This window comes from Cynocephalus volans, chromosome X (genome assembly GCF_027409185.1).
Source record: "Cynocephalus volans isolate mCynVol1 chromosome X, mCynVol1.pri, whole genome shotgun sequence".
NCBI classification, from domain to species: domain Eukaryota; kingdom Metazoa; phylum Chordata; class Mammalia; order Dermoptera; family Cynocephalidae; genus Cynocephalus; species Cynocephalus volans.
In genome coordinates this window covers 167802706-167830360 of record NC_084478.1, presented here as the reverse complement: position 1 = coordinate 167830360, position 27655 = coordinate 167802706, and the positions used below count along the sequence as shown (strand labels likewise).

At 42.8% G+C, this 27655-nt stretch overlaps 1 protein-coding gene across 1 annotated transcript; it reads left to right on the top strand.

Annotated features, from left to right (window-relative positions):
• The first annotated feature begins 301 nt into the window (after positions 1 to 301).
• On the top strand, positions 302 to 27655 carry LOC134368540 (transmembrane protein 185A-like). The gene is made up of 6 exons (XM_063084976.1): positions 302 to 314; positions 4210 to 4402; positions 6814 to 7021; positions 12575 to 12658; positions 25265 to 25441; positions 27554 to 27655. Exons 1-6 carry the CDS (start codon positions 302 to 304, stop codon positions 27653 to 27655), a joined length of 777 nt encoding a protein of 258 aa, XP_062941046.1.

Here is a 27655-nt window from a genome sequence, read left to right as displayed (position 1 = left end):
TAGGTCAAGTTGAGATTGATAGTGTTGATTCAATCTTGTATACTTAGTAGTTTTCTTTCTATGTGTTCTATCAGTTACTGTTCTATTAATTACCAGTTATAATTGTGGATTTTTCTGTTTCTCCTTTTGGTTTGATTAATATTTTCTACATGCATTTTGAAGCTTTATTAGGTATATAAACGTTTATGATTGCTATATCCTCTTGACAAATTGACTCCTTTATCATTATGAACTGCCTCTGTTTGTCCCAGGTAAGATTCCTTGTTCAAAATATACTTTGTCTTATGCTTTAGTAGGCAGAATGGCCCCCAAAGGTATCTCAACCCTAATTCCTGGAATCTGCGTAAGTGTTATATTGCATGGCAAAGTGGACCTTGCAGATATATTTAAGGTTACAGCATTAGTTTCTCTTGTTACCATGACAAATTACCACAAAGTTAGTGTCTTAAAGCTACACAGAATCATTATCTCACTGTTCTTTAGGTCAGAAGTCTCCAGGTATAGTATGGCTCAGTTGGGTCTTGTACTTAGATTCTGACAAGGGTGAAATTAAAGTGTTAGCAGGGCTGTATTCCTTTCTGGAGGCTCTGGGGATTAATCTGCTTCCAAACTCATTTGGGCTATTGTCACAATTTAGTTCCCAGCGGTTATAGAGCTGAGGCCTGCATTTCGTTGCTGGCTCTCAGCCAGGAGTTATTCTCTACTTCTGGAGGCTGCTTGCCTTTCTTGGCTCAGGGTTCCTTTTCTCTGTCTTCAAATCCAGCAACGGTAGGTTCAGACCTTCTCATGTTTGGAATCTCTCTGACTTCCCATTATGCCTCGTCTTTCCTCTTCCACCACATCTCTCTTATTCTTCTGCCTTCTTATTTTTCTTTTAAGGGCTTCTCTGATTACATTTGGCTCATCTGGATAATCAAGGACAATTTCCCTTTTTTTTTTTTTTTTTTGGTTGTTGCTGTTGTTTGTTGTTTCTTTGACAGTTTTTTTAAATGAGACATAATTGATTATATATAATTGTGTGATACAGAATTGAATATCAATACATGTGTACAATATGTGGTGATCAAATCATGATAATTAGTATACTCATGTTTACAAAACATAATCTTTGTGGCCCCTAAGTATTTTCTCACTAAACCTGCACCCTATCCCCCTTTCCCTGCCTCTAATAACCACAGTTCTCTTCTCTTTTTTCTTTTTTTGAGGCTGAATGTATTTTTGTGATTCTCTTTCTTTCTTTCTTTCTTTGTTTCTTTCTTATTCTTTCTTTCTTTTCTTTCTTTCTTTATTTTATCCCCCACTTATGAGTGAGGACATGGAGTATTTCTCTTTCTGTGCCTGGCTTATTTCACTTAACATAATATTCTCTAAGTTCATCCATGTTGCTGCGAATGGCAGAATTGCATTCTTTTTTATGGCAGAGCAGTACTCCATTGTGTGTAAATACCACATTTCCCTTATCCAGTCATCTGTTGATGGACATTTCAGTTGGATCCATAGCTTGGCTATTGTAAATAGAGCTGCAATAAACATGGGAGGGCAGGTATCTCTTCAACATAATGATTTCCATTTCTTTGGGTATTTACCCAGCATTTGGATTGCTGGATCATATGGCAGTTCTATCTGTAGTTGTTTGAGAGACCTCCATCGTGTGTGTGTGTGTGTGTGTGTGTGTGTGTGTTCCATGATAGCTCTACTACTTTACAGTCCCACCAACAGTGTAGGAGAGTTCCCCTTTCTGCACATCCTTTCTAGCATTTGTTATTCTGTCTTTTTAATAATAGCCAGTGTAACTGGGGTGAGATGTTAGTCCCCCTGTTTTAAGGTCATCTGATTAGTAACCTTAATTTCATCTGAAAAGTCCGTTCACAATAGTACCTAAATCAGTGTTTGATTGAATTTCCAAGACAGGAATCTTGGGAAACATCTTTACAATTTTGCCTACCACTGGGCCTTAAAATAGGGATACTAGCCTTGTTTATTCAGGTGGATCCAGTCTAACCATATGAACACTGAAAAGCAGAGAACTGTCTCTGACTGAGAGCACGAGAGAGAGGGAAGAAGTCAAAAACATCCCAAGCATGGGAAAGATTTGATATAGTTGTTGCTGGCTTTGAGGTATAAGGGCCTATGTGCAAGGACCCAAAAGAACTCTCTAGTATCTAAGGGCCACCCCTAGCTAACAGCCAGCAAAGAAACAAGGACTTCAGTCCTACAGCCAGCAATAAGAAACTGGATTCTGCCAACAACCTGAATGAGCTTGGAAGAGATTCTGGACAGAGTCTTCTGATAAGAGGTGTGCCAACGGATATCTTGATTTCAGCCATATGAGATGCTTACACTGAAACAAGCCCATCTGGCCTTCTGTCATACAGAATTGTGTGATAATAAATTTGCATTGTTATAAGCTGCTAAATTTGTGGTGATTTGTTACAGCAGCGGTAGAAGACTAAAACAGATATTGATATACTCAATCCACCTATTTTGGTTAGTGTTGGTGTAGTATAACTTTTTTCATTCTTTTGCTTTTAATCTATCTGTGACTTTATAGATAAAATAAGGTCCTTACAGACAGCATATAGTTGTCTTGCTTATTTATCCAATCTGATAATCTTTGTCTTTAAATTGGTATTTATTCCATGTGCTTTTAATGTAATTATTTGACAGGGTTGTGTTTTAGCTACCTTCTTGCTGCATCCTGGAAACTATCTCCAGCAAGTTAACTGGGGCAGTAGTGAGGCTTATCTCCTTTGTTTCCTTCTTTGCTTCCTCCCTCCCTCCCTGTCCTTCACTGCCTGTTGTACAGTGTCGGAAAACTGTTTTGTATATTTTGTCCAGTTTCTCGTTTAAGGTGGGAAGGTAAATCCTATTCCTGTTATTATATCAAGGCTGGAAGTCGACATCCTCAACAATATAGTTTCTGATTAATATTTCAAGGACAGCCTCTACATTAATTCCTTTTTATGTGAGATAGGAGTGTGTGTGTGTGTGTGTGTAGTTTGTGCATGTGTGCCTGTGTGAACATAATTTATTCTGTCACGAAAAGTACAATACAGTTGGCTCTCTGTATCTGTGGGTTCCGCAACTGCAGATTCACCCAAGTGCAGATCGAAAATATTCACAAAAATGTAATAAAAGAAAAATGCAACAAAATATTCAAATAAAAATTCATACAATATAACAGCTATTTTGTGGCATTTATTTTGTATTAGGTATTATAAGTAATCTAGATTGGTTCCAGGACCACCCTGCAGATACCAAAATCCGCAGATGCTCAAGTCTGTTATATAAAATGGCATAGTATTTGCACATAACATACACACATCCTCCTGTATACAGTCATCTGCCCTCCATATGTGGGTTTCTCATCTGCAGATTCAACCTATCACAGGTTGAAAATATTTGAAAAATAAATAAATAAATATTACAATACAACAATAAAGAGTAATATAATTTAAAAAAGATCATTACAACTATGTTCATAGCATTTATACTATATTAGGTATTATAATTAATCTAGAGATTATTTAAAGTGTACAGGAGTACATGCATAGGTTATGGGCAAATACTATGCCAATTTTTATCAGGGACCTAAGCATCCTCAGATTTTGGAATCCACAGGAGGTCATGGAACCAGTCCCCCTGCAGATACCGAGATGACTACATGTGTACTAAAATGTACATGCCATATGAACATGGCAGATGTCCGGCTTTTTAAAAATACAGTCAAATAGTCAGTGACAGAACTGGACCAGTACCATATCCTGAACATGTCAAGCTTTTCCAGTCTCCGTGTCCTGGTGCGGCTCATTCCTTCTGCCTTGAATGCTTCGTCATGTCACTCCCTTTCCTGCCTGGTGGCTTTCCTCATTTCCTCCGGAACCAGCTTCAGGGTCACCACCTGTTTCCCAGTGCCTCAGACAGAGTCCATATTTCCTCTTCCCAGCTTCCATCGCACCATTACAATCAACATGTTATAACTGTATGTTTCTGTGTGGAGTCCGTCCTCCTAGAAAGTCCTAGAAAGCAGGACACTTATTTTAGTTTTCTTTATGTTTCCTTTATCCTCAACACAGTATGTCTGCTATATAAGAATTTTGAATAAATGATTCTTAAATTAGTGACTCTTTTTATGTGCTGAAAAATAATGCTGTTATTACTCTGCATTTCAATATCACATGTTTGTCAAAGTGAACCCTCTTTAATCAGTTTACTTTTCTCCTAGCAAATTCCTCATCTACGCCTGTCTTCTGCTGTTCTCTGTGCTACTGGCCCTTCGTCTGGATGGCATCATTCAGTGGAGTTACTGGGCTGTCTTTGCTCCAATATGGCTGTGGAAGTTAATGGTCATTGCTGGAGCCTCAGTTGGAAGTGGAGTCTGGGCACGAAATCCTCAATATCGGTAATACTGCTTTATAAAATCTGTTGGTCTCCATCCTAAGGGAGCAATATCTTGGTTTTTCTCACTTTTGATAAAGTGAGGACTCTTTCCTTTTCTACCTATCTGGGGTTTTATAAGACGTATAGTACAGGCAACCTGAAATCTCTTCTACGTTTCTAAAAATTAGGTGTTTGATATGTATATCCTTACAAAGCAGTGTTATTTAGGGTGATGAAGTTCCCAGCTAGTCCACACATGCCTATATAATACAAAATGTACCCAAAGTGCAGAACTGTTGTGTTATACTAGACTAAGAAGCACGAAACTACCCTGTTGTTAGGAGAAGACATTCACAGTTCTAGCTTTGGTCATCACGGGTCTCTCTTTCTCCAATTCCTTTTTGGAACTGGGGCTTCCCTTGTCCCATCCTCTCAGTCGTGGGGCTTTACGACTGTTAGCAAGGGGACATAACTTGAGTCCCTGAGCCAGGGGCTAGGGAATGAGGAAAGTCGAGGGCCAGATGCTGAGAAGGAAAGCAGAGTTTTGGGGGGCAGGGAGAGGGGTAACTTTTAGCTTCTCCACCACCCCCAAGCTCTTCTTCTTGGATGCCTCAGCTGGTCCAAATTCCTGGGAGTTGGCTCACTCTAGGGTGCAGCCTGCTGTGTCTGGGACGTGGGAGAGGCTTTCCCTTATCCCTTCTCTCTCACAGAAATTGGAATTACAGAAAGGAAAAGGGGGGACTTGAAAGTGGGAGGCTGTTCTAAACCTTTCCCAGGGAGATGGGGAGAGAAGGAATGCTCAGTAGGCAGGTGCGGAGTGAAAAGGGAGATACATGCAGCTGCTCATGTCGGAAAAAGGTACAAGTTGGGACCACCTCAACTTTTTAAATTCTTGGTTATTAACATTAAAAATAATTTAAGATTTAGATTGTGTAAATTATGTATCACATACATATCTAAAAACTTTAAACTAGCCACACAGACAGCCTTGGCAGATGAGGGCCATTCACGTGTAGCTATGTTAAAGTTCTTATATTATTTCTTTAAGAGATTGGTTACCAGGGTGGCTGCACATTTTTTCTTTTTCATGTTTTCAGGTATCTAATATTTGCTCCTCAAGAATAAAAAGTTAAAGATTTTAGGTCCCGCTGCTTGATATTTAGAAGCTATGTAAACTTTTCTTCGTTGGTTTGATGTAAGATTTTTCAAGGAAGGAAAGGAATTGTGTATGTGGTCTAATGTATGGAACATACAGACATGGTCATTCTAGTGTTAACATCAACCAGTGCAATGCTGTTGGGTCCTACAGGAATAATCTCTGACCTCATTTTCTCTGTGTTCTACACTCAGGTGTATTTATCACCAACAAGACATGCATATCATAAATATTCATCTGTGTTTTGAAGGAACATTGTAGTTCTTTCAAATGCATTATAATGCGTTTTCCTGATTAGCAGTCTTATCATATTTAAACTGTTAATCTATGAAATTTATGCATGATACTTAAACAGCTAATGAAACTGATTTTGTTTGAGAATAGTTTTAACTCTTGTTCTTTCTCTTTCATCTGCAGGTGTTAATTCATCCTAATGAAATAGAAAGGAAAATAAAAACGCATTTATACTTTTTACAGGTTGAGCATTTCTAATCCTAGATCCAAAATTCTTCAAAATCTGAAACTTTTTGAGGGCTGACATGATGCTCAAAGGTCATGCTCAAAGGAAATGCTTATTGGAGCATTTTGGATTTTTAGATTAGGTATGCTCAACTGGTAAGTGTAATGCAAATACTCCAATATGCAAAAAAAAGATCTGAAACCCAAAATGCTTCTGGTCCCAAGCATTTGGGATAAAGGATACTCCACCTGTATTTGCATTTTAAAATAGTACTAAACGATAGATACTATTTCTTATTGAACTATGACCCCCACTTTTTCATAAGTTAGTTATTTTTGTACTATTGCATGAAATGTGGTTTACATGATTTTTAATTTGTTGAGAGATGACGATCATAAGACCTAAGGGATTTTTGCAAGTTTTTAGCATTAGAAGCAATCAGCCTGAATAATGTGGGAGCTAACTCTTGTGGTTGAACTAACTTTATGAACACAAGTGTATATGTACATTGGCAGGTAAATAATAACTGCTTCTTTCTGAGAATATTCTTATGCAGTGAAAACATTAAAATCTGGCTTGGTTATAATGTTCATTTGTTGTCAGATAGTAATTCTTTGATGTTTGAAGGATTGCCTATTGACAGCTAGGCTTAAGTGAGCTTTCTACCTCTTTTCTCTGTGCCTTTTTGTCAAATTTACGAGTAAAATTCAAAGGATCAACATAAGTTGGTATTTGCCCTGAACTGCTTGCTTATAATGGAGGTTCTGAACTGAGGGTGTTTTTTTCTCCTTCTTCATGTTCTTCTGTCCCATTTTAGAACAGAAGGAGAAACGTGTGTGGAGTTTAAAGCCATGTTAATTGCAGTGGGCATCCACTTGCTGCTGTTGATGTTTGAAGTTCTGGTCTGTGACAGGATGGAGAGAGGAAGCCACTTCTGGCTTCTGGTCTTCATGCCACTGTTCTTTGTTTCCCCGGTGTCTGTTGCAGCTTGTGTTTGGGGCTTTCGACATGACAGGTCACTAGAGGTGAGATCTCATATGTTTAAGAAATTTTTCAAAAATAAAATCTTTTGGTCAGTTATTCTAATGTCAGTTTTATGCCTTTGGTAGGAAGAGGTTGATCATTAACTCTAGATCATGGGATACTGGGAAACAAAAGAGAATGGAAATAATTGTTTCTTTCTGTACTGGCTTTTTCACCCAGGCCATCAGCCTTCTCCCAGCTTCACATCTTTCCCTATCCACCTGTGTCAGTCAGGCTTCTGCAGAGAAACAGAACTAATAGGGTAAATGAAGGTGTGGGTACAAAGAGATTTCTTTTAAGGAACTGGCTCACATGACTGTGGGAGCTGGCAAGTCTGATATCTATAGGGCAGGCAGGCAGCCTGGAGACCGGGCATGAGTTGAGGCTGCAGTCCTGAGGCAGAAAGTCTTCCTCTGCAGGAAACCTCAGTCTTTGCTTTTACAGCTTTCAACTGATTGGATGAGGCCCATCCATCCACATTATGAAGGGTGATCTCCCTTATTGAATGTCAGTCCCTTCACAGTGACCCCTAGCCTGATGTTTGATTATATAACTGGATACCATAGCCCAGCCAAGCTGACACATAAAACTAACTATCTCAGCAACTCAGACCTCATGATCTTGCACCTCAGGTGCTCTATGGTGAGCTTATCCTGATGTGTCCACACGTTTGTGTATTCATTCGATAATCATTTATCTGGTATTCACTGTATGCCACTGTAGGCCTTTTTGCCTAAGCACAGGGGATACACAGATGAATAAAATACCAGGACTAGTAATACTAATACTAGAGTAATGAAAATAAGTGCAGGTAACATTTACTGAGCACTCGCTTTGTGCTAGGCATTGTGCTAGGCACCTCACAACAGGGGTATCTAATTAAATATTTAGAACAACCCTGTGAGGTAGGTGCATTCGCTTTCCAGAGAGGGTAAATAATTGGTTCATGGCCACACTTTAAGGGCCAGGGCCAGGATTCTATTTCAGTCAGCCTGATTCCAAAGTCAGGCATTTAACTTCACAGAAGCTGAGGGCCCAACACTGTGTACTAACTGGTTGAGGGAGAGCTGGAGACTCTAGATGCCTTGTTTCGAGCCATGAGGATAAAGAGTGAAGGAAGGAGACTGTAGTTGGGTTGGAAGGGCACATAGGAGCCAGAGTGTATGTCGCTCATGTGAGCCTTGACCCCAGGTGTAGGCTTGAGGAAAAGGTAGTCAGAGAAAGGGACAGTAGTGGAGCAAGGCCCTGTGTGACCCAGAGGGAATGGGACCCAGAGTGCCAGAAAGGGCTTGGCCGTGAACATGGGGGAGGTTCCCAACTCTGGTGCTGGCGGAAAGGCCAGTCGTGGCTGTGGCTGGGAGGTAGGGGTGGATTGTGGACTCCAGTGGCCCACTTTATCCGTCCCTGCATTCCCTAAGCCTTCAGTGATCCAGCCACTTCTCTTTGGCACTGCTCCCCTCTGGCTGCTTGCTGGGGACTGCTGAAGAAAGTCGTGTGACCTGTGGACTGAACCACCCCAGGTTGACGGTCTCCACTTCAGCCAGACCAGGCATTCTCAACGGAGCAGTAGCACCCAGCCTCCCATGGGGTGCAGATTGGTTTGGGATGGGGAAAACTCTCGTTCTTTTCATGAATAAAGCACCAATATGTATACAGTACATTATGTACAAAGCATCTGTAGTATTACTATTTCATGGGGACAGGGGTGCACAATTAGGAAGAAAATGTCTGCCCAGGCTTCTTGGCGTGCGGCGGGGGAGGGCAGTAATGAGAGCAGGACTGAGAAGTGTCGAGTTGGACTCTCCCGTGCCCGGGCAGCCGTTACCCATCTGTCTCTATTCGCATGGTGCTCCTGTTCCCCAGCAGCCACTTGAAACCTTTGCCCCTCTTAAAGTCCTCCCTGTTCTCCGTCCTCCCGGTGAGTCCTCCCTCCTGGGGACAGCTAGTCTCACTTGTGCTTCAGCCCCTATCCCCTCTCAGCATTCGCTCCGGACTGACTTAGCCACACCTGATCCAGTGGCTCTGGCCTCTCTCATCTGAAAGAGAAAACAAAACAGCAGCAGCAAACCCCTCCCAACCCTGTCTAGCCATTGTGCTTTTTCATTCCATGCCCAAAACAGCTCCTTGAAACAGTGCTGTTCCTTCCCCACTTCCTTATTCCTTCCCTCGGTCCTTGCAAAGCCCCCTGCACTCCCGGAACCTGGCACAAACTCCTCTGGCCGAGTCCCACGGGCCTCTTTAGTCCTCATCAGTTCTGACCATTGGCCACTCTGTTCCTCCTGGTACTGTTGAGCGTTTCTTGAAACGACCGAGACTGCCCTCATTTCTGGTCTTTTGACCCTCTGGCCACCTTGTCTTCAGCTCCTTCGTTGTGTTCTTCCTCCACCCACTCCTTACAAGTCGCTCTTTCTCAGTGTCCAGTCTTGGGCATTTTCTATCCTCACTGCACATGCTTTCTCTGAATGATCATGTTTCCATTCCTGCTTCAACTGCCACAGAAGCGCTGTTGCTTCCTCAAGCCCTATTTCCGACCTCGCGCGTCAGCTCCAGACTCCTCATCCACCTTCCTCCCAATCGGCAGTCCCAATATTGGTGAAAGGCACCGTTCCACCTAGTCATACACTTTATACTTTACGCCTGTGTTGCTTTGCATGTTTTTTTTCTATTACCTGAGCAAAGGAAGTAAAACCAAGCATTGGAAGTCATCACAAAAACTTACATTAAACAAAATCAAGGAAATCAACACGTTCTAGGTAATACACATTTGCATCCATGTTTCTCAGTAGGGGAGGGAGCTGTGCTATTGGCATTTGAATAGGAAATTTGTTGTTGAACAGGACTGTCCTGTGCATTGCAGGACACTTATTCCTGACCCCTGCCCACTAAATCCTAGTGAAGGTGCTGTCCCCCGGGTCTTTGTGACATCCGAAGGTGCTCCTACGTGTTTCCTAGCCTCCCCCAGAGGGAGCAGTGTTGCCGAGGCTGAGCAGCACTGATAGTTACCCGGATGCTGTTGCATGGAGGCTGAGAACAAAGTTAAAGGAAACTGTAAAAATGTGGAACTTTATTTTTTAGAAAGCAACAGCATACACAAGGGCTAGGACTGCATTGGGCATGAGCGACAGACAGTAGGTCTTTGGTATATTCATCCTCTTGGCACTCCTACCTATGGGAAGAAACGACATGCAGGAGCTGAGCTCCCTCTTGGGTCTTGTGTCTCAGGAGGAGTACCTTCGTTGGGGACGTGCCGATTGAGGGTCGGCTCTGCACAGAGATGTGAAAGAAGTGTTGGGATCTGCCAGGGAGCCCTATGGTGAGAGGGGAAGAGACAGCACTTTTCAGGCACACTAAGGCGTAGAGGCAGGAGAAAACACAACTGCCGAGTGGACTCCATGTGGTTCAGATTTCACTGGGGCATAAGGTGGAGAACGGAGGATACTGTTGGATTGGGGCAAAAGGAACGGAGCCTCTACCAAGGGATTGGGCTGGATAGGGGCCACATCCTCAGCCCTCAGAGCATGCGCTCAGGTACGCCAGGCCCCCTAGTGAACTCACGGTGCACCAGGAGATAGTGGACATTTTGAAGAAAACAGTGATGCTTGACATTTGTTGGGACACCATACAAACTGCTAGCTCGAAATAGTTTACAGTCTTACCATTAGGTCACACTACCTTCCTTTTGGTGATGTCCTATCTTTAAGAAGCTGGGTGATCGGCAGTTGCTGTGATTGAAACCTAGTGCTGTGTGAAAATTCAGGTAAGAAGAGGTAACAAGAGTGGAAGTGCCACTAGGTGTTAGTTGTGGTTATTTAAGAATGAAGAAAAGTTATATGTTTCTTTTGATTTATGTGAATTATGTTTTCAAATGGCTACTTAGGACAGAACTATTTGCTGTGTTTAGGACAAATTACTTAAATCAGTGGAACTATTAGGTATTTCTTTTGGCCTAGGTGTCTGTGGAAGAATTATTGAGTCTCTAAATGCCCTGCAAACTGAGAACGCAGGGGAAGCTCTGGGCCAGGTCACAGATTTTCATTCTGTAGACAAGGCAGCAGTGAGTACTGCCACCACAATGCACAGCAGCCTGGAGGGCATGTGGGAGCAAAGGGCCATCACGACCGCAGGCAGCAAGGCCAGCAAGAGGGCTGTTGAGGTGGTTGGGGGTTGGTGAGGAGGAGGGCCTGACTAGGTAGGATAGTCCCCAGGGATTCAAGAGGACTTGGCATGGTAGAATGGACAGGACTTGGTGACTGAACATGAGCATGTGGGAAAAATAGTGTAGGGTGATTCCTGCATTCACAGTTTGGGGACTGAAGCCGCTGTGGTGCCTACAGTAGTACGGGAAGCTACAGAAAAGGGAGGGACAGTGGGCTTCAAGGAAAAAGGGATGATGAACTTAGTTTGGAACTGGCTTAATTTGAAAATCCTCTAGCAGAACCATGTAGCACCTGCACAGCTGGGTCTAGTGCTTAGCAAGAAGACTTAAGTGGGACATGAATTTGAGAACCAAGCACTAGGAGGTAATGCCAGCCAGGGGTGTGGCTCACAGTTCTTCGCTCCCGTCGCCAGGGTAGAGTGAGTGAGCGAAGGTGTGTGTGTTTGTGTTCATGTGTCTCTAGTGGGGAGCATCGCGATTTAAGCAGAGGAAAAAGAAGCTGAGATGGAAATGTCAGAGCACCAGGAAGAGGGCAAGACTGCATGATGGGACCCTAGAAGCCCAGAAGGAGGGTTACAAGAAAGGAGCTGTCAGCACTATCAGAGTCTGCAAAGACTCCCAGGAAGATGTGAATAAAGCGTTCCGCTACCCCTAGTTATTGGTGACCTTGGTGGAAGCAGTTTCCCGGTTCTCCTGAGATAGAGGCCACATCACAGTGGGGCAGCTTGGAACGGCAGTGAAACAAGAGGGGCTTCAGTATCATTGCTATCGCAAAGCTTGGTTGCTACAGGTAGAGGAACTTCAGGCTAAGAAGGGTACTGGATCAGGGAGGGGTGGGTTTATTTGGTTCGGGGGTTTTCTTTTTAATCAGAAGGAGTTAACTTGTTTCTGTGCTGCTGGGAAGGATCAGTGGAATAGGCCGTGTTAAAGATGCAGTAAAGAATCTGTAATTGATGCCTCGATGTGACAGGTCCTCAAGGAGCCCCAAAGGAAGGGGTAGGACACAGGTCCCAGGCCTAGGTATGAGAAGCAGGGTGGTTACAAGTCAAGATGATTGTAGGTAGGGGCAGGAAGGAACATTGGAGTGCCCATGGCAAATTGCCTCATTTTTCTCTAAACTTGGAAACAAGGTCATCAGGTGGGCAGGCAGGCTGAGGCCTTGAGCAGCAGAAGGGGAAGGGCAGCATTGAGTGGAAGGGCCAGGCAGGAAGCTGGGCACGTTTCTCCACAGCAGAACATCGCTGTGCTCCTCTGGTGCCAAAAATCAGGAGTTTCAAGTGCAATGTAATAAAAGTTTTTGCTGTATTAAAATTTGCATTGCCTTTTATTGTTCATCAAATAACTGAAGTATGGAATACAACTTTTACTTGGTTTAACTGACTCTTCTCTTCATTTTTAGTTAGAAATCCTGTGTTCTGTCAACATTGTCCAATTTATATTCATTGCCTTAAGACTGGACAAGATCATCCACTGGTCCTGGCTTGTATGTAACTTTTTAAATACTTAAATAAACTTTTCTTTTTTATTACAAAAGTAATTTATGTTTATTATAGAAAACTTGGAAAGGACAGAGAAGCCTAGGTAATAGACTAATAATTACCCATAATCCCACCACTAGGAGATAATATGGTTAGTGATTTTATTTCCTTGTTTTATACAAATAGTTGGGATCATACTGTGTGTATAATTGTGTGTTCTGCTTTTTTGTTTTAACATTTTATAACAAGCATTTTCCCATGTTGAAAAAAAAGGTCGTTGGGCCGAGCCCGTGGCGCACTCGGGAGAGTGCAGCGCTGGGAGCGTGTTGATGCTCCCGCCGCGGGTTCAGATCCTATATGGGAATGGCCGGTGCACTCACTGGCTGAGTGCGGGTCACAAAAAAGACAAAAAAAAAAAAAAAAAAAAAAAAAAAGGTCGTTATAAAAATGACTTTTAAAGTTCATGTGATGCAAAATATTCTTCAAATGCATTTATCAAACCAACTCTTTCTCAGTATTTTGGCTGTTGTCAGTGTTCTGTGATTTTCAGTCATGCTGCGGTGTATATTTTTGTGCCTAAAAATCTTGGCCTGATTTTTTAAAATTGTTTTCTGAGTAAAAACTCCAGAAACAGTATTACTAGGGTATGGACGTTTTGAGATTCTTAAGTATATATATTGCACTACCAACTTGCTTTTCAAAAAGCTGTACAAATTTACACTTTTGCCAGGGGAGGGATCTACGTCAGACTTCTGAACTGTGACTTCAGTTAATGAGTGTTTGGTTAAAGTCATCTGTGGATAGAAAGGATAGATTGATGAATGGCAAGCTAAGGATGGTTTCAACTGTTAAATGCATAGAAAGAAAACTGAGAACAAAGGCAGAAAAGTTACATTGCCTGTGGGAGGTGAGGTCATGCCAGTGTTTTGGTTTCTGTTATTAGATACACACGTGACATTTTGAGTGTTAAACCCAGTTTACCTTTAAAAAGAAATGAAAATAACTATAGTTAAAAAGCAGATATTCACTTGAAGGCAGGGAAGAAAATAAGGGAACATAAGTAGACTCTAATATTAAAGTAAAGAGAAGATTTATCACTTCTGCCCAAAGGCTTGGATGAAACTTTCATAATCAGAAATATTCTTCAGGCACCTATCCTACATCTTCAAGGTGCTGTATCTGGAGAATGATAATTGGGTTCAAAACTTTCTATTCTGACATGGACGAAAGAAATCCACATAAGACCAAACTTTTAGTATAAGGTACAATCAGCAAGAAAAAGAGAAAGATTAGGAATTTTCAGAGTTTTCTGCAAGTGAGCAGAGGGATTATTCCACCCTCAGTGCTGTGCAGCTCTCAGTGGATGAAGCAGTCTGATTGCACATTTTCCTTACTGAGTAGGAGAGAGAGCAATTAAAGCTGTTAAAATCACTGACATTCCACCCAGGAAGGAAACTCCAAGAAATGAGTGCATCATCACAGATGTGCTTTGGAAGGGGGAAGACATGCTGTGCAGAAGAGACTCTTGAGCAAAACCTGCAAACAAGAACTCCAAATGAATCAGGAGGATTAAAAAGTCAAATACAACTCAAATCATAGATCTAAAAGTAAAATATAAAACTATAGGACTCTTAGAAGGAAACATAGGAAAAATCTTTGGGGCATGCAATTGCATGAAGAGTTCAAAGAAATGGCACCTGCAAATGTAAATTAGTGCATACATTATGGAAAATACTTAGGAGGTTCCTCAAACAACTACAGATTGAACTGCCATACGATCCAGCAATCACACTATTGCATATACACCCAAAGGAATGGAAACCATCATGTCGAAGCGATACCTGCACTCTCATGTTTATCACAGCTCTATTTACAGTAACCTATAGTTGAAACCAACCTAGATGTCCATTGACAGATGATTGGATAACGAAAATGTGGTACATATACTAAACGTAATATTACTTGGCCATAAAAAGGGATGGAATTCTGCCATTCACAGCAACATGGATGAACGTAGAGAAAATTATGTTACGTGAAATAAACCAAGCACAGAAAGAGAAATATCACATGTCCTCACTCATAAGTGGGAGCTAAAAAATAAAAGAAAGAAAAGATAGAAACAACAATAATAATATGTTGAACTTTCAAAAAAGAACAGAACTGTGGTTATTAGTGGTGGGAGAGGGGGACAGGAGAGTAACAGCAAGAAATTGGCTAAGGGTCACAAAGACTGGTTACGTTTTGTAAATGTGAGAATACTCATTACCCAGATTTGATCACCACATACTGTACACAGGTAATCATATTCAAATCTGTATCCCACACACATGTATAATCAATTATGTTTCAATAAAAAGATGTTCCAAAAAGTGGCACCAATTCTATAGTTCATAAAAGAAAGAAATCAGAAGTTTGCACTTGCTCAGAATTAAAATGAAATGAACGAAAAGACAGGCCACAGATCAGGGGAAAATATTTGCAAAGCACACATGAAAACATTGACTTGAATTCATATTAGTGTATGGTGAGAGGTACATATCTGGTTGCATTCTTCTGCATATGGATAACCAGATTTCCCAGCACGACTTGTGGAAGAGGCATTTTTTTCCCCCCTGCGTAGATTTTTGATGCCTATGTCCCATATCTGATGTCTGTAAGCCTGAGGGGTGATTACTGGGTTCTCAATTCTGCTCCACTAGTCTGAATTTCTATTTTTATACCAGTACCATACTGTTCTGGTTACAATATCTTTGTAGTATAATTCGAAGTCAGGTAGTTTTATCCCTCTGGCTTTATTTTTTATGCTCAGGATTGCTTTGGCTATTTGGGGTCTTTTATTGTTCCATATGAAATGTAAGATTGTTTTTTTCCATGTCTGTGAAGAATGTCATTGTTGTTTGATGGGGAATGCACTGCATCTGTAGCTCACTTTGGGTAGCACAGACATTTTCACAACGTTAATTCTTCCAATCCAAGTGCATGGAATATCTTTTTTCCATCTTTTTGTGTCTTCTTTAATTAATTTCATAAGTGGTTTGTAGTTCTTGTTGTAGAAACTGGATTAAAGACTTAAGTATAAGACATGAAACTGTAAAATTACTAAGGTAAAATATACGTCAAACACTTCAGCAACTAGGTCTGGGCACAGACTTTATGAACATGAGCCTGAAACCACAAGCAGCAAAAGAAAAAATAAACAAATAGGACTATATCAAACTAAAGAGCTTCTGCACATAAAAGGAAACAATCAACAGAATGAAATGACAATCTACACAGTGGGAGGTAATTTTTGCTAATTATGCATCTGACAAGGGGTTAATATCCATACTATACAAAGAACTCAAGCAATTATACAGTAAAAAAACAACTAAAACAATTTTTTTTATTTTTATTTATTTTTTTTTTAATTTTATTTTGTCGATATACATTGTAGCTGATTATTGCTCCCCATCACAAAAACCTCCCTCCCTTCTCCCTCCCCCCCTCCCCCCCAACAATGTCCTTTCTGTTTGTTTGTTGTATCAACTTCAAATAATTGTGGTTGTTATATCTTCTTCCCCCCCCCCCCCCGGTTTGTGTGTGTGTGTGTGTATGTGTGTGTGTGAATTTATATATTAATTTTTAGCTCCCTCCAATAAGTGAGAACATGTGGTATTTCTCTTTCTGTGCCTGACTTGTTTCACTTAATATAATTCTCTCAAGGTCCATCCATGTTGTTGCAAATGGCAGTATTTCATTCGTTTTTATAGCTGAGTAGTATTCCATTGTGTAGATGTACCACATTTTCCGTATCCACTCATCTGATGATGGGCATTTGGGCTGGTTCCAACTCTTGGCTATTGTAAAGAGTGCTGCGATGAACATTGGGGAACAGGTATACCTTCGACTTGATGATTTCCATTCCTCTGGGTATATTCCCAACAGTGGGATGGCTGGGTCGTATGGTAGATCTATTTGCAATTGTTTAAGGAACCTCCATACCATTTTCCATAGAGGCTGCACCATTTTGCAGTCCCACTAACAATGTATGAGAGTTCCTTTTTCTCCGCAGCCTCGCCAGCATTTATCATTCATAGTCTTTTGGATTTTAGCCATCCTAACTGGGGTTAGATGGTATCTCAATGTGGTTTTGATTTGCATTTCCCGGATGCTGAGTGATGTTGAGCATTTTTTCATATGTCTGTTGGCCATTTGGATATCTTCCTTAGAGAAATGCCTACTTAGCTCTTTTGCCCATTTTTTAATTGGGTTGCTTGTTTTCTTCTTGTAAAGTTGTTTGGGTTGCTTGTTTTCTTCTTGTAAAGTTGTTTGAGTTCCTTATATATTCTGGATATTAATCCTTTGTCAGATGTATATTTTGCAAATATTTTCTCCCACTCTGTTGGTTGTCTTTTAACTCTTTTAATTGTTTCTTTTGCTGTGCAGAAGCTTTTTAGTTTGATATAATCCCATTTGTTTATTTTTCCTTTGGTTGCCCGTGCTTTTGGGGTCGTATTCATGAAGTCTGTGCCCAGTCCTATTTCCTGAAGTGTTTCTCCTATGTTTTCTTTAAGAAGTTTTATTGTCTCAGGGTGTATATTTAAATCCTTAATCCATTTTGAGTTGATTTTAGTATACGGTGAGAGGTATGGATCTAGTTTCATTCTCCTGCATATCGATATCCAGTTATCCCAGCACCACTTGCTGAAGAGGCAGTCCCTTCCCCAGTGAATAGGCTTGGTGCCTTTGTCGAAGATCAGATGGCAGTAAGTGTGTGGGTTGATTTCTGGATTCTCTATTCTATTCCATTGGTCAGTGTGTCTGTTTTTATGCCAGTACCATACTGTTTTGGTTATTATAGCTTTGTAGTATAGCTTAAAGTCAGGTAGTGTTATGCCTCCAGCTTTATTTTTATAGCTCAGCATTGCTTTGGCTATTCGTGGTCTTTTATTGTTCCATATAAATGTCTGAATAGTTTTTTCCATTTCTGAGAAAAATGTCTTTGGAATTTTGATGGGGATTGCATTGAATTTGTATATCACTTTGGGTAGTATGGACATTTTCACTATGTTGATTCTTCCAATCCAAGAGCATGGAATATCTTTCCATCTTCTTGTATCCTCTCTAATTTCTCTCAGCAGTGGTTTGTAGTTCTCATTATAGAGATTTTTCACCTCCTTGGTTAACTCAATTCCTAAGTATTTTATTTTTTTGGTGGCTATTGTAAATGGGCAGGCTTTCTTGATTTCTCCTTCTGCATGTTCACTATTGGAGAAAAGAAATGCTACTGATTTTTGTGTGTTGATTTTGTATCCTGCTACTGTGCTGAAATCATTTATCAATTCCAACAGTTTTTTTGCAGAGGTTTTAGGCTGTTCGATATATAGGATCATGTCATCTGCAAACAGGGACAGTTTGACTTCATCTTTTCCAATCTGGATGCCCTTTATTTCCTTCTCTTCTCTGATTGCTCTGGCTGGTACTTCCAACACTATGTTGAATAGGAGTGGTGAGAGTGGGCATCCTTGTCTAGTGCCTGTTCTTAAAGGAAAAGCTTTCAGCTTTTCCCCATTCAGGATGATACTGGCAGTGGGTTTGGCATATATGGCTTTAATTATGTTGAGATACTTTCCCTCTATACCTAACTTATAGAGGGTCTTTGTCATGAATGAGTGCTGAACTTTATCAAATGCTTTTTCAGCATCTATAGAGATGATCATATGGTCCTTGTGTTTGAGTTTATTAATATGGTGTATCACATTTATTGATTTGCGTATGTTGAACCAACCTTGCATACCTGGGATGAATCCCACTTGATCGTGATGAATAATTTTTCGTATGTGTTGCTGTATTCTGTTTGCTAGTATTTTAGTGAGGATTTTTGCATCTATATTCATCAAGGATATCGGCCTGTAGTTTTCTTTTTTGGTTATATCTTTACCTGGTTTTGGTATCAGGATGATGTTTGCTTCATAGAATGAGTTTGGGAGATTTGCGTCCGTTTCAATCTTTTGGAATAGTTTGTAAAGAATCGGTGTCAATTCCTCTTTGAATGTTTGGTAAAATTCTGCTGTGAATCCATCTGGTCCTGGGCTTTTCTTTGTTGGGAGCCTTCTGATAACAGCTTCAATCTCCTTTATTGTTATTGGTCTGTTCAAATTTTCTACGTCTTCACGGTTCAGTTTTGGGAGCTTGTGTGTGTCCAGAAATTTATCCATTTCCTCCAGATTTTCAAATTTGTTGGCGTATAGTTGTTTATAGTATTCTCGAATGATTCCTTGTATTTCAGATGAATCAGTTGTAATATCGCCTTTTTCATTTCTAATTTTTGTTATTTGAGTCTTCTCTCTTCTTTTTTTTTGTTAGCCAGGCTAATGGTTTGTCAATTTTATTTATCTTTTCAAAAAACCAACTTTTTGATTCGTTGATCTTTTGAATTGTTTTTTGGTTTTCAATTTCATTCAGTTCTGCTCTGATCTTAATGATTTCTTTCCGTCTGCTAACTTTAGGATTGGATTGTTCTTGTTTTTCTAGTTCTTTAAGGTGAAGTGTTAGGTTGTTTACTTGCCATCTTTCCATTCTTCTGAAGTGAGCATTTAATGCAATAAATTTTCCCCTCAATACTGCTTTTGCAGTATCCCACAGGTTTTGGTATGATGTATCATTGTTTTCATTAGTTTCAATAAACTTTTTGATTTCCTGCTTGATTTCTTCTTGGACCCATATGTCATTAAGTAGAATGCTGTTTAATTTCCATGTGTTTGTATAGTTTCCAGAGTTTCGTTTGTTATTAATTTCTAGTTTTAATCCATTGTGGTCTGAGAAGATACATGGGATAATTCCAATTTTTTTGAATTTATTGAGACTTGATTTGTGACCTAATATGTGATCTATCCTGGAGAATGATCCATGTGCTGATGAGAAGAATGAATATTCTGAGGTTGTTGGGTGGAATGTTCTGTAGATATCTGCCAATTCCAATTGGTCTAGAGTCTTGTTTAGATCTTGTGTTTCTCTACTGATTCTTTGCCTAGATGATCTGTCTAATATTGACAGTGGAGTGTTCAGGTCCCCTGCTATTATGGTATTAGTGTCTATTTCCTTCTTTAGGTCTAATAGAGTTTGTTTTATAAATCTGGCTGCTCCAACATTGGGTGCGTACATATTTATGATTGTTATGTCTTCTTGATGGATCAGTCCTTTTATCATTAAGTAGTGTCCCTCAATGTCTCTTTTTATGGTTTTTAGTTTAAAGTCTATTTTGTCAGATATAAGAATAGCCACTCCAGCTCGTTTTTCTTTTCTGTTTGCATGGTAAATCTTTTTCCATCCTTTCACTCTTAGTCTGTGTGAATCTTTATGGGTGAGGTGGGTCTCTTGTAGGCAGCATATAGTTGGGTCCTGCTTTTTGATCCAGTCAGCCAGTCTGTGTCTTTTAATTGGGGAATTTAAGCCTTTAACATTAAGAGTTGTTATTGAAAGGTGTTGATTTATTCCTAGCATTTTATTGGTTGTTTGGTTGTCTTAGGTGTCTTTTGTTCCTTGCTTTCTGATTTACTGGTTTCTTTGTTTGTTGGTTCCTTAGGTTGTAGATAGTGTTTTTGTTAGCTTGTTTTCTCTTTATGAATGCCATTTTTATTGTACTAGCAGGTTTAGATTTTTCTTAGGTTTTTATGGCAGTGGTAGTTATTTTTCAGGAACCAAACCCAGTACTCCCTTGAGGATTTCTTGTAAGGGTGGTCTTGTGGTAGTGAACTCCCGCAGTTTTTGTTTGTCTGAGAAATATACTATTTGCCCCTCATTTCGGAAGGATAGCCTTGCAGGGTAGAGTATTCTTGGCTGGCAATCTTTGTCTTTTAGTATTTTGAAAATATCATCCCATTCCTTTCTAGCTTTTAGGGTTTGTGATGAAAAGTCTGATGTTAACCTGATTGGGGCTCCCTTATAGGTGATTTGACGCTTCTCTCTTGCAGCTTTTAAGATTCTCTCTTTGTCTCTGAGTTTTGCCAATTTGACTATGACATGTCTTGGAGAAGGCCTTTTTGGGTTGAATACGTTTGGAGATCGTTGAGCTTCCTGGATCTGAAGATCTGTGATTTTTCCTATACCTGGGAAGTTTTCTGCCACTATTTTGTTGAATATGTTTTCAATGGAATCTCCATTTTCCTCCCCTTCTGGAATACCCATGACTTGGATATTTGAGCGCTTGAGGTTGTCTGATATCTCTCTCAGATTTTCTTCCATGTCCTTGATTCTTTTTTCTTTCTTTTTGTCTGCTTGTGTTATTTCAAACAGCCCATCTTCAAGTTCAGAGGTTCTCTCTTCAACTTCGACAAGCCTGCTGGTTAAACTCTCCGTTGTGTTTTTTATTTCGCTGAATAACTTCTTCAGTTCAGCAAGTTCTGCTACATTTTTTTTCAGGACATTGATTTCCTTGTATATTTCCTCTTTCAGATCCTGTATACTTTTCCTCATTTCATCATGATGTCTAGCTGAGTTTTCTTGTATCTCATTCAGTTTCCTTAGAATTATCACTCGAAATTCCTTGTCAGTTATTTCAAGGGCTTCTTGTTCTATAGGATCTAGAGTATGAGATTTATTAACTTTTGGTGGTGTACTTTCTTGATTTTTTTGTATTTCTGGTGTCTTTTTTTTTGGTGTTTATTCATTGTGGCAGGGGGTTTCACAGTCCACCGGTTTGAGACTAATGACTAACTAGGATGTTGCTGTGGTTGCCAATTTGGTATGGCTCCCGCCGTGACTGCTCAGTTGGCCTCTAGTGTCTTGTGTGTGTGGTTGCCTCGGGTCTTGGGCTTCTCCGGGGATCCACCTTTCTGGTCAGCTTGTACTCTGCTGGGCTGGTGGATCACGTACCACAGGGTGTGTGATCTCTGTTGAGCTTTCACTTTCTGTACAGGACTTCTCCCCGTTCCGTGTGTTCTGGCCCAGGCTGTTAGATCGTGCAGTGGCGACCCCACCGGGTGTATGGTTTCTGTCGAGTCTCCGCCTCCCTGGCCGCACGTCTCTCCCCTCTGTGCACACTGTGCTGGGCTGGGCTGTGTCTTCTGCACCCCTCGTCTATCAGCTGGGCCTTCAAGACCCTGCTCAGCACCGCCTCGCCCAGGAAGTCTACCAGGTTTCTGCTAGGCACAGACGACCGGTCTCTCTGGGTGCCTGTGTAGATCTTTCTCGGGTCTTGTTCACCTTTGTATCCCCCCGGTATAAACCGAGTCTAGTGCCCGCCTGCAGCCTGCTCTCCGGCAGGTTCAAGCGGACCTGGGAACTCTCCTACCACACTATTCCCAACCAGAAATTCGTTAGGCTTTTTTCCAAACTGGTGGTCGCAGAGATGGTATCTGCCTCCCAGTAACAGGAAGTTTACCGGGGCCGGAGTCCAGGGTGTGGTGGAGTGACAGTCGGCCCGCCCGTACTTGCTAGCCCTCCCAACACTGGTCGGGACTCCCCACACCCCCAGCCCCGCCAGAGAACCGCGGAGGGAGTGGGAGAGGAGGCCGGCCGCAGGGTCCGGAAAGCCCCCCGCCAGGCCAAGCAAATGGGCTCAGTGATGGCCGAGCAGGGCGGAGCTGCCCGCACCTGGGAAAATGGAGGCAGCACCGTGGCAGTGAGTGGCCTGGTGGTGCAGGCGAGAGCCGCGTGGGCATCCACCCCCCGAACAGAGCTGTGCCAGGGATCACTCACAGTGCTGTGCCAGGTCGGGCGCTTGCTCTGTCTCTGGTTTGTTGCCTTCCGTGTTCTCGGCGCTGCCGCCTCGGGCTGTTCAGTCGCGGCGCCGCTCGGGCGCTCCCAGGAATCTTCTTTAATGCCGGCCTGAAACCTCGAATCCTGAATAGGGCAGCTGGCCGCCTTCAGTGCGGCCCCAGCCTCCGGGATCCTGGCTCCATCCACAGCAGCCCTGGCGCCGTGTTCCCTGTTTCAAGACTCGCTTTTGCAGCTTAGAATCAGCTCTTTTCCTGCTCCACACTTCAAAGCTGTTGCCTGTAAATGAGGCAGCCTCTCCTGCCGGGGGCAAAGTGGCGTTGAGCCCCCACGACCGGCCAGCAGCAGCAGTCCTCCCTTAAGAGATGGCCAGAGGAAGGCCCACAAGTTTCCCGGCTGCCTGAGGCCCAGTGGCTGCCTTTTCCACCTCAGCTACTCCGCGCCAGCGGCCGCAGCCGCCGCCATCTTGAAAACCCTAAAACAATTTTAAAAATGGGCAAAGGAGCTCAATAGACATTTTTCAAATGAAGGCAAACAAATGGCCAACAGGTACATGAAAAAATGCTTAACAGCACTGGTCATCAGGTAAATGCAAATTAAAACTTCATTGAGATACCACTTCACCCCAGTTAAACTGACTATAATCAAAAAGATGGTGAATAAGAAATGCTGGTGATGGTGCAGAGAGAAGGGAATGTTCCTACACTGTTGGAGAGACTGGAAATTAATATAACCACCATGGAAAAGGGTATGGAGGTTTCTCAAACAACTACAGATTGATCTTTCATACGATCCAGCAATCCCACTTCTGGGTATATACCCAAAGGAATGGAAATCTTCATTTTGAAGGGATACCTGCACTCCCATGTTTGTCTCAGCTCTGTTTACAATAGCGTAGACATGAAACCCACCTAAATGTTCATCTATGGATTTTTGGATAAGGAAAATGTGGTTCATATATGCCGTGGAATAATTCTGAGGCATAAAAAAGAATGAAATTCTCCCATTTGCAACAACATGGATGAGCCTGGAGAAACTTATGCTCAAGGAAATAAGCCAAGCCCAGACAGATAAATACTACATATGCTTACTCCTATATGGGAGCTAAGAGAGAAAGAAGGAAAGAAAGAAAGACCACAGTGGTGCATTGGACTTGCAGAGGGAGAGAACATTCTTTGGGCTACAAAGTGGGTTGGGAGGGATAGGGGAAGGGGAAGGGAGGATGGGGATAATTGGGTGGGGAACATGGGGTACAAATGCAATTTGTGGTAGTGAGTATGCTGCCACCATGAATCTGGCCTTCACATCTTGGGCCCAAGGGGTGACAATCAGCTTTGTGTCTCATGAATATTCATAACCAATTAAAAAAAAAAGCATTGACTTGTATCCAAAACATACAAAGAACTCTTAAAAACTCAAAACTAAGAAGGGAGAAATCTAATTTAAAAACTGACAAGACTTGACAGACAGTTCACAAAGACGATGTGCATGTGGCAAATGAGCACATGAAAAGTTTACCCGAGGGAAAGGCAAACTCCACCTATCACGAGGTCCCGCAGCCCATTTGTCAGAAAGACAAAACTAAAATTACTGACAGTCCCACGTGTTGGGGAGGATGCAGAGGAACAGGGACACTCCTACAGTTCTGGTCAGAAGACAATTATATTGTCGATCTGTAAAGCAATGTGGCACTTTCTTATACAGCTGACCATGTGACCCAGCAGTCCCATGCCTGGGAGCTTTCTCTAGGGAAATGAAAACGCACAGCAACAAAAAAGCCCACGTGCGAGTGCTTACAGAAGCCTTATTTGTGATAGCCGAGACCTGGAACCACCATCACTGGATGGTTGCATGATCAAGCTGCAGTCATCTTGCGACGGAATACCACTCAGCTATGACAGGGACAACACGTGGACACGGGACAACTTGAGTCAAAATTTACATGCGGTGTGATTCCGTCTGCACAACATTCTAACAGAGACAAAAGTATAGCAATAGAGAACAGAGCAGTGGTTGCCAGGGGTTATGGTGGGGTGACGCTGTGACAATGAAGGGACAGCACAAGGAAGTGTTATAGAGTGATAGAAATGTTCTATGTCCATCCTGTGGCGATGTGTGTTAAAATTCACAGAACTGTACACCAAAAGCATACAGCCATTTTACTGTGTGACAAATAATAAAAGAAAAAGGGATAAATGAGAAGTGGTGACAGGGGCCAGGGCAGGCAGTAGGAAAATGACTCAAGAGAGCCTGGGCAGGCGACGTCCCCAGGGTGCATCTAGCAGGCCTGAGTGTGGGTGAGACGAGGTCTTTCAGGTATGGCAGCAAAACTCTCAGAATGTGCCTTGGCGTGGTGGCAGGGACGGGTGGTGTTACGTCCCCAGCGTCAATCTGCCCAGCTCACTAAGTTGGTAGGGGTGGACATGGGGGTCTGTAGGAGCCCAGGCATCCGCAGTTTCTTGGGAACATGGTGGCAAATGTGTTGTCAAAGCACCTCCAGCAGGTTGGGGAAATGTTGCCTGTGGAGAAAGTATGTCGGGGCGATATCATGCGTATGTGCACAGGGTGACAGCAGGGACCCGTTTCCTTGGGCAGATGTGAAGCCACCAGAGTCATGTGGAGCTGGAGGGAGGGAAGGAGGGAGGCTGTCAGGAAGAGAAGAGGATGTGGGGCCAGATGCGAGGCTGTCACCTGAAGGAACAGGCACTGATGACAACGTTTCCTGGGAGGTGGGCCCTGTCGTGCACACGCTCCACATTTTCCTTCGCATGCTGTCCCCACCACAGTCCTGGGAGGTGGGACTGTCCTCGTGCCAGCTTGTGCTGCCTGAACTGGAGAGGAAGGTGACTACGGTGCGTCCTGTCAGAGGCTGGGGCAGAAGGTCTAGACAGATCCTCCTCTTCTCCTCCCCTCAGGTGGTTTGTGTCCCCCTGTGGATTCTCATGTCCTTCCTCTGCCTCGTGGTCCTCTACTACATCGTGTGGTCTGTCTTGTTCTTGCGCTCGATGGACATGATTGCAGAACAGCGAAGGACGCACATCACAATGGCGCTGAGCTGGATGACTATTGTCGTGCCTCTTCTTACTTTTGAGGTGAGCTTTCTACGGGAAAGCTTGTCAGCCACCAGACTGTCACTCACTGTCTGTGAGTGTGAGTGTGTGTGTGAGAGAGGAGGAAAGTTGGGATGTGTGTGAGTGTGTGTGTGAGTATTTGAGTGTGTGTGTCAGAGAGAGAGAGAGAGAGAGAGAGAGAGAGAGAGAGAATGTGCAGCAAGGTATGACTTGGGTCACTTTCCCGGGGGTCACTGGTCCTCACAGGTACCTGAGTCAGCTGTGCTCTGCTTGGGTGGCAGGACTATGGTGATTCCATTCATAAGCTGGTGACACAGAGGGGTCATCTTGGGGGGCTCTGGAGCACTGAAGAGAAAACCGATCATGTCTCTCAACGTTGCTTGGGCATGGCAGGTTCCTTGCAAAGACTGTCTGAGTGGCAGCCCAAGGCCCCTGAAGGACTGAGAGGCCGAAGATGCTGGAGACCGGAGTTCCTATATTGCCTTTCTCTGACTGGACTGAGAAGGCACTGTGAATTATTTCCCTTTCTCAGTATAAGAGCCAGAGGCCATACACTCTCAATCCTAGTGGACTTTCAGTGACTCTGAAAAAAAAAAAAGAATGTTAGCTAATGGTCCTATGCAAGCGACATGACATACATGTGTCTAAACCAAATCACATAAATAGCAGCTCTTTGCTGAAAGCCAGAGCTATGGATTCCTTGGGCATTCTCTTCACTACCCTTCCCCTCCCACCCAACGGCCAAAGCCTTTTACAGAAGTAATCAGCAGCATGCATACGCTAGCAAAGGCCACTGCGATATGTCACTCTCAGGCTTAAGAATTCGCTTAAGAAAAAAGACTTTGCCACGCACGTGAAACACACTGGCTGTTTCACTGAAAACACTAGGAGTGACCTTTGGAGACATCAAAAATGAATTACATTTCAATTCTAAGCCTGTACGTGCACGTGCATACAGGTTAAACCGAGTCCAATAATGAAGGCTTTGTAAACATGTTTAAAAGAATGGTGTCCACAGACCAATCCCAAATCCAGAAATGATTAAGGATTAGTGCCCTTGGACTGAAAGATGCCTCAAAAGGGTCTCTTTCAAACCAACTTTGTACTCCCCTTTTAGTAACAAAGGCCTGGCCATTAGAGGGGCTACAACTTAGTGGGAAGAAGACCTAGAATCCTCTCAGCATGGAGATTTTCCACTGTTCCAATCCATCTCCTGTGCAGAGTGAATATTAAGAACAAAGTTGCCGGCAATGGCTAGAGAGCAGGTATCACCAAAGAAAGGGTTGTGTCCTCTCATTTGTGATTGAAAATGACAATTATTTGGGTTTTTTCCCCACCGCTCCCCCAGTCCTCCAAACTCTCATCTGTTTTCAAATACATGTTCATGGGTATTTTTGTGTTGCAATCGTTTACTCATGTCTAGTTAAACAAGTAGGAACTTTCCTCACAGTAGAGTCTCTGTAAAGCAGGCCTCAGAAATGAGAGGGTCTCCGACAATGAGAACAATATCTGTGAAGAAGAAATGGAAAGTAAAGACAACCCTGCTGTGATCGGTGGACGGATGCATTGGGGGCAAGCAGAGCTCCACATGACAGTGCAAAGCACAGGCGAGCATGTGCCCATCCAGTCACACATCCGTGCTATGAGTACCGCTCTGGTCGAGGAGCAAGAGGATCACTCCCACCGTGCTCAGGCGCAGCCCCACTCTGGGGACAACTGGAGCAGGTGGTAATAAGTCACACTCTTTCTCTGGGCCCAGCTGAGCAGATGGAACCCACCAGCAGGAGTGGTTGGAAGAGACCAAAGCAGGAAAGAGATGGGGGGAGAAGAGGGACACCAACCGAGACTAGATTTCCCAGCCTGGTAGGGACCACCATCTCCTGGGAGGTACAGTCACCCAGGGGCCCAGCTGACCCAGACAGTCCTGGAGATACCCAAGTTAGGACTAACTGGGGACTGGCCCTTGAGCAAACCAGAGAGGCCAGCAACAGGCCTCCCCTGTCTTCAGGGGTGGGAGTGGCCATGGGATCAAGGCTGCCCAACTCATCCAGGGTCTGGCCCCGTGAAACCATGTGTCTGTCAGGACATGGGAGACCTTTCTGGGAATGTGAACCACCCTTTCTACACTTTTAGAAAAGTGAGAAGCTGGGGGGCCCAGCCACCGAATCCCCCCCAACACTTGGCCAGGGCTCAATCTCCAGACTGGCCGTGAGCCACCTATGTGACATCACATGA

Bases quoted from the DNA above. Each gene is read 5' to 3' on its own strand.
- LOC134368540 (XM_063084976.1), top strand. The intron at 4,403-6,813 runs GTAATACTGCTT...GTCCCATTTTAG, and splicing joins GCACGAAATCCTCAATATCG to AACAGAAGGAGAAACGTGTG. The intron at 7,022-12,574 runs GTGAGATCTCAT...CTTCATTTTTAG, and splicing joins GACATGACAGGTCACTAGAG to TTAGAAATCCTGTGTTCTGT.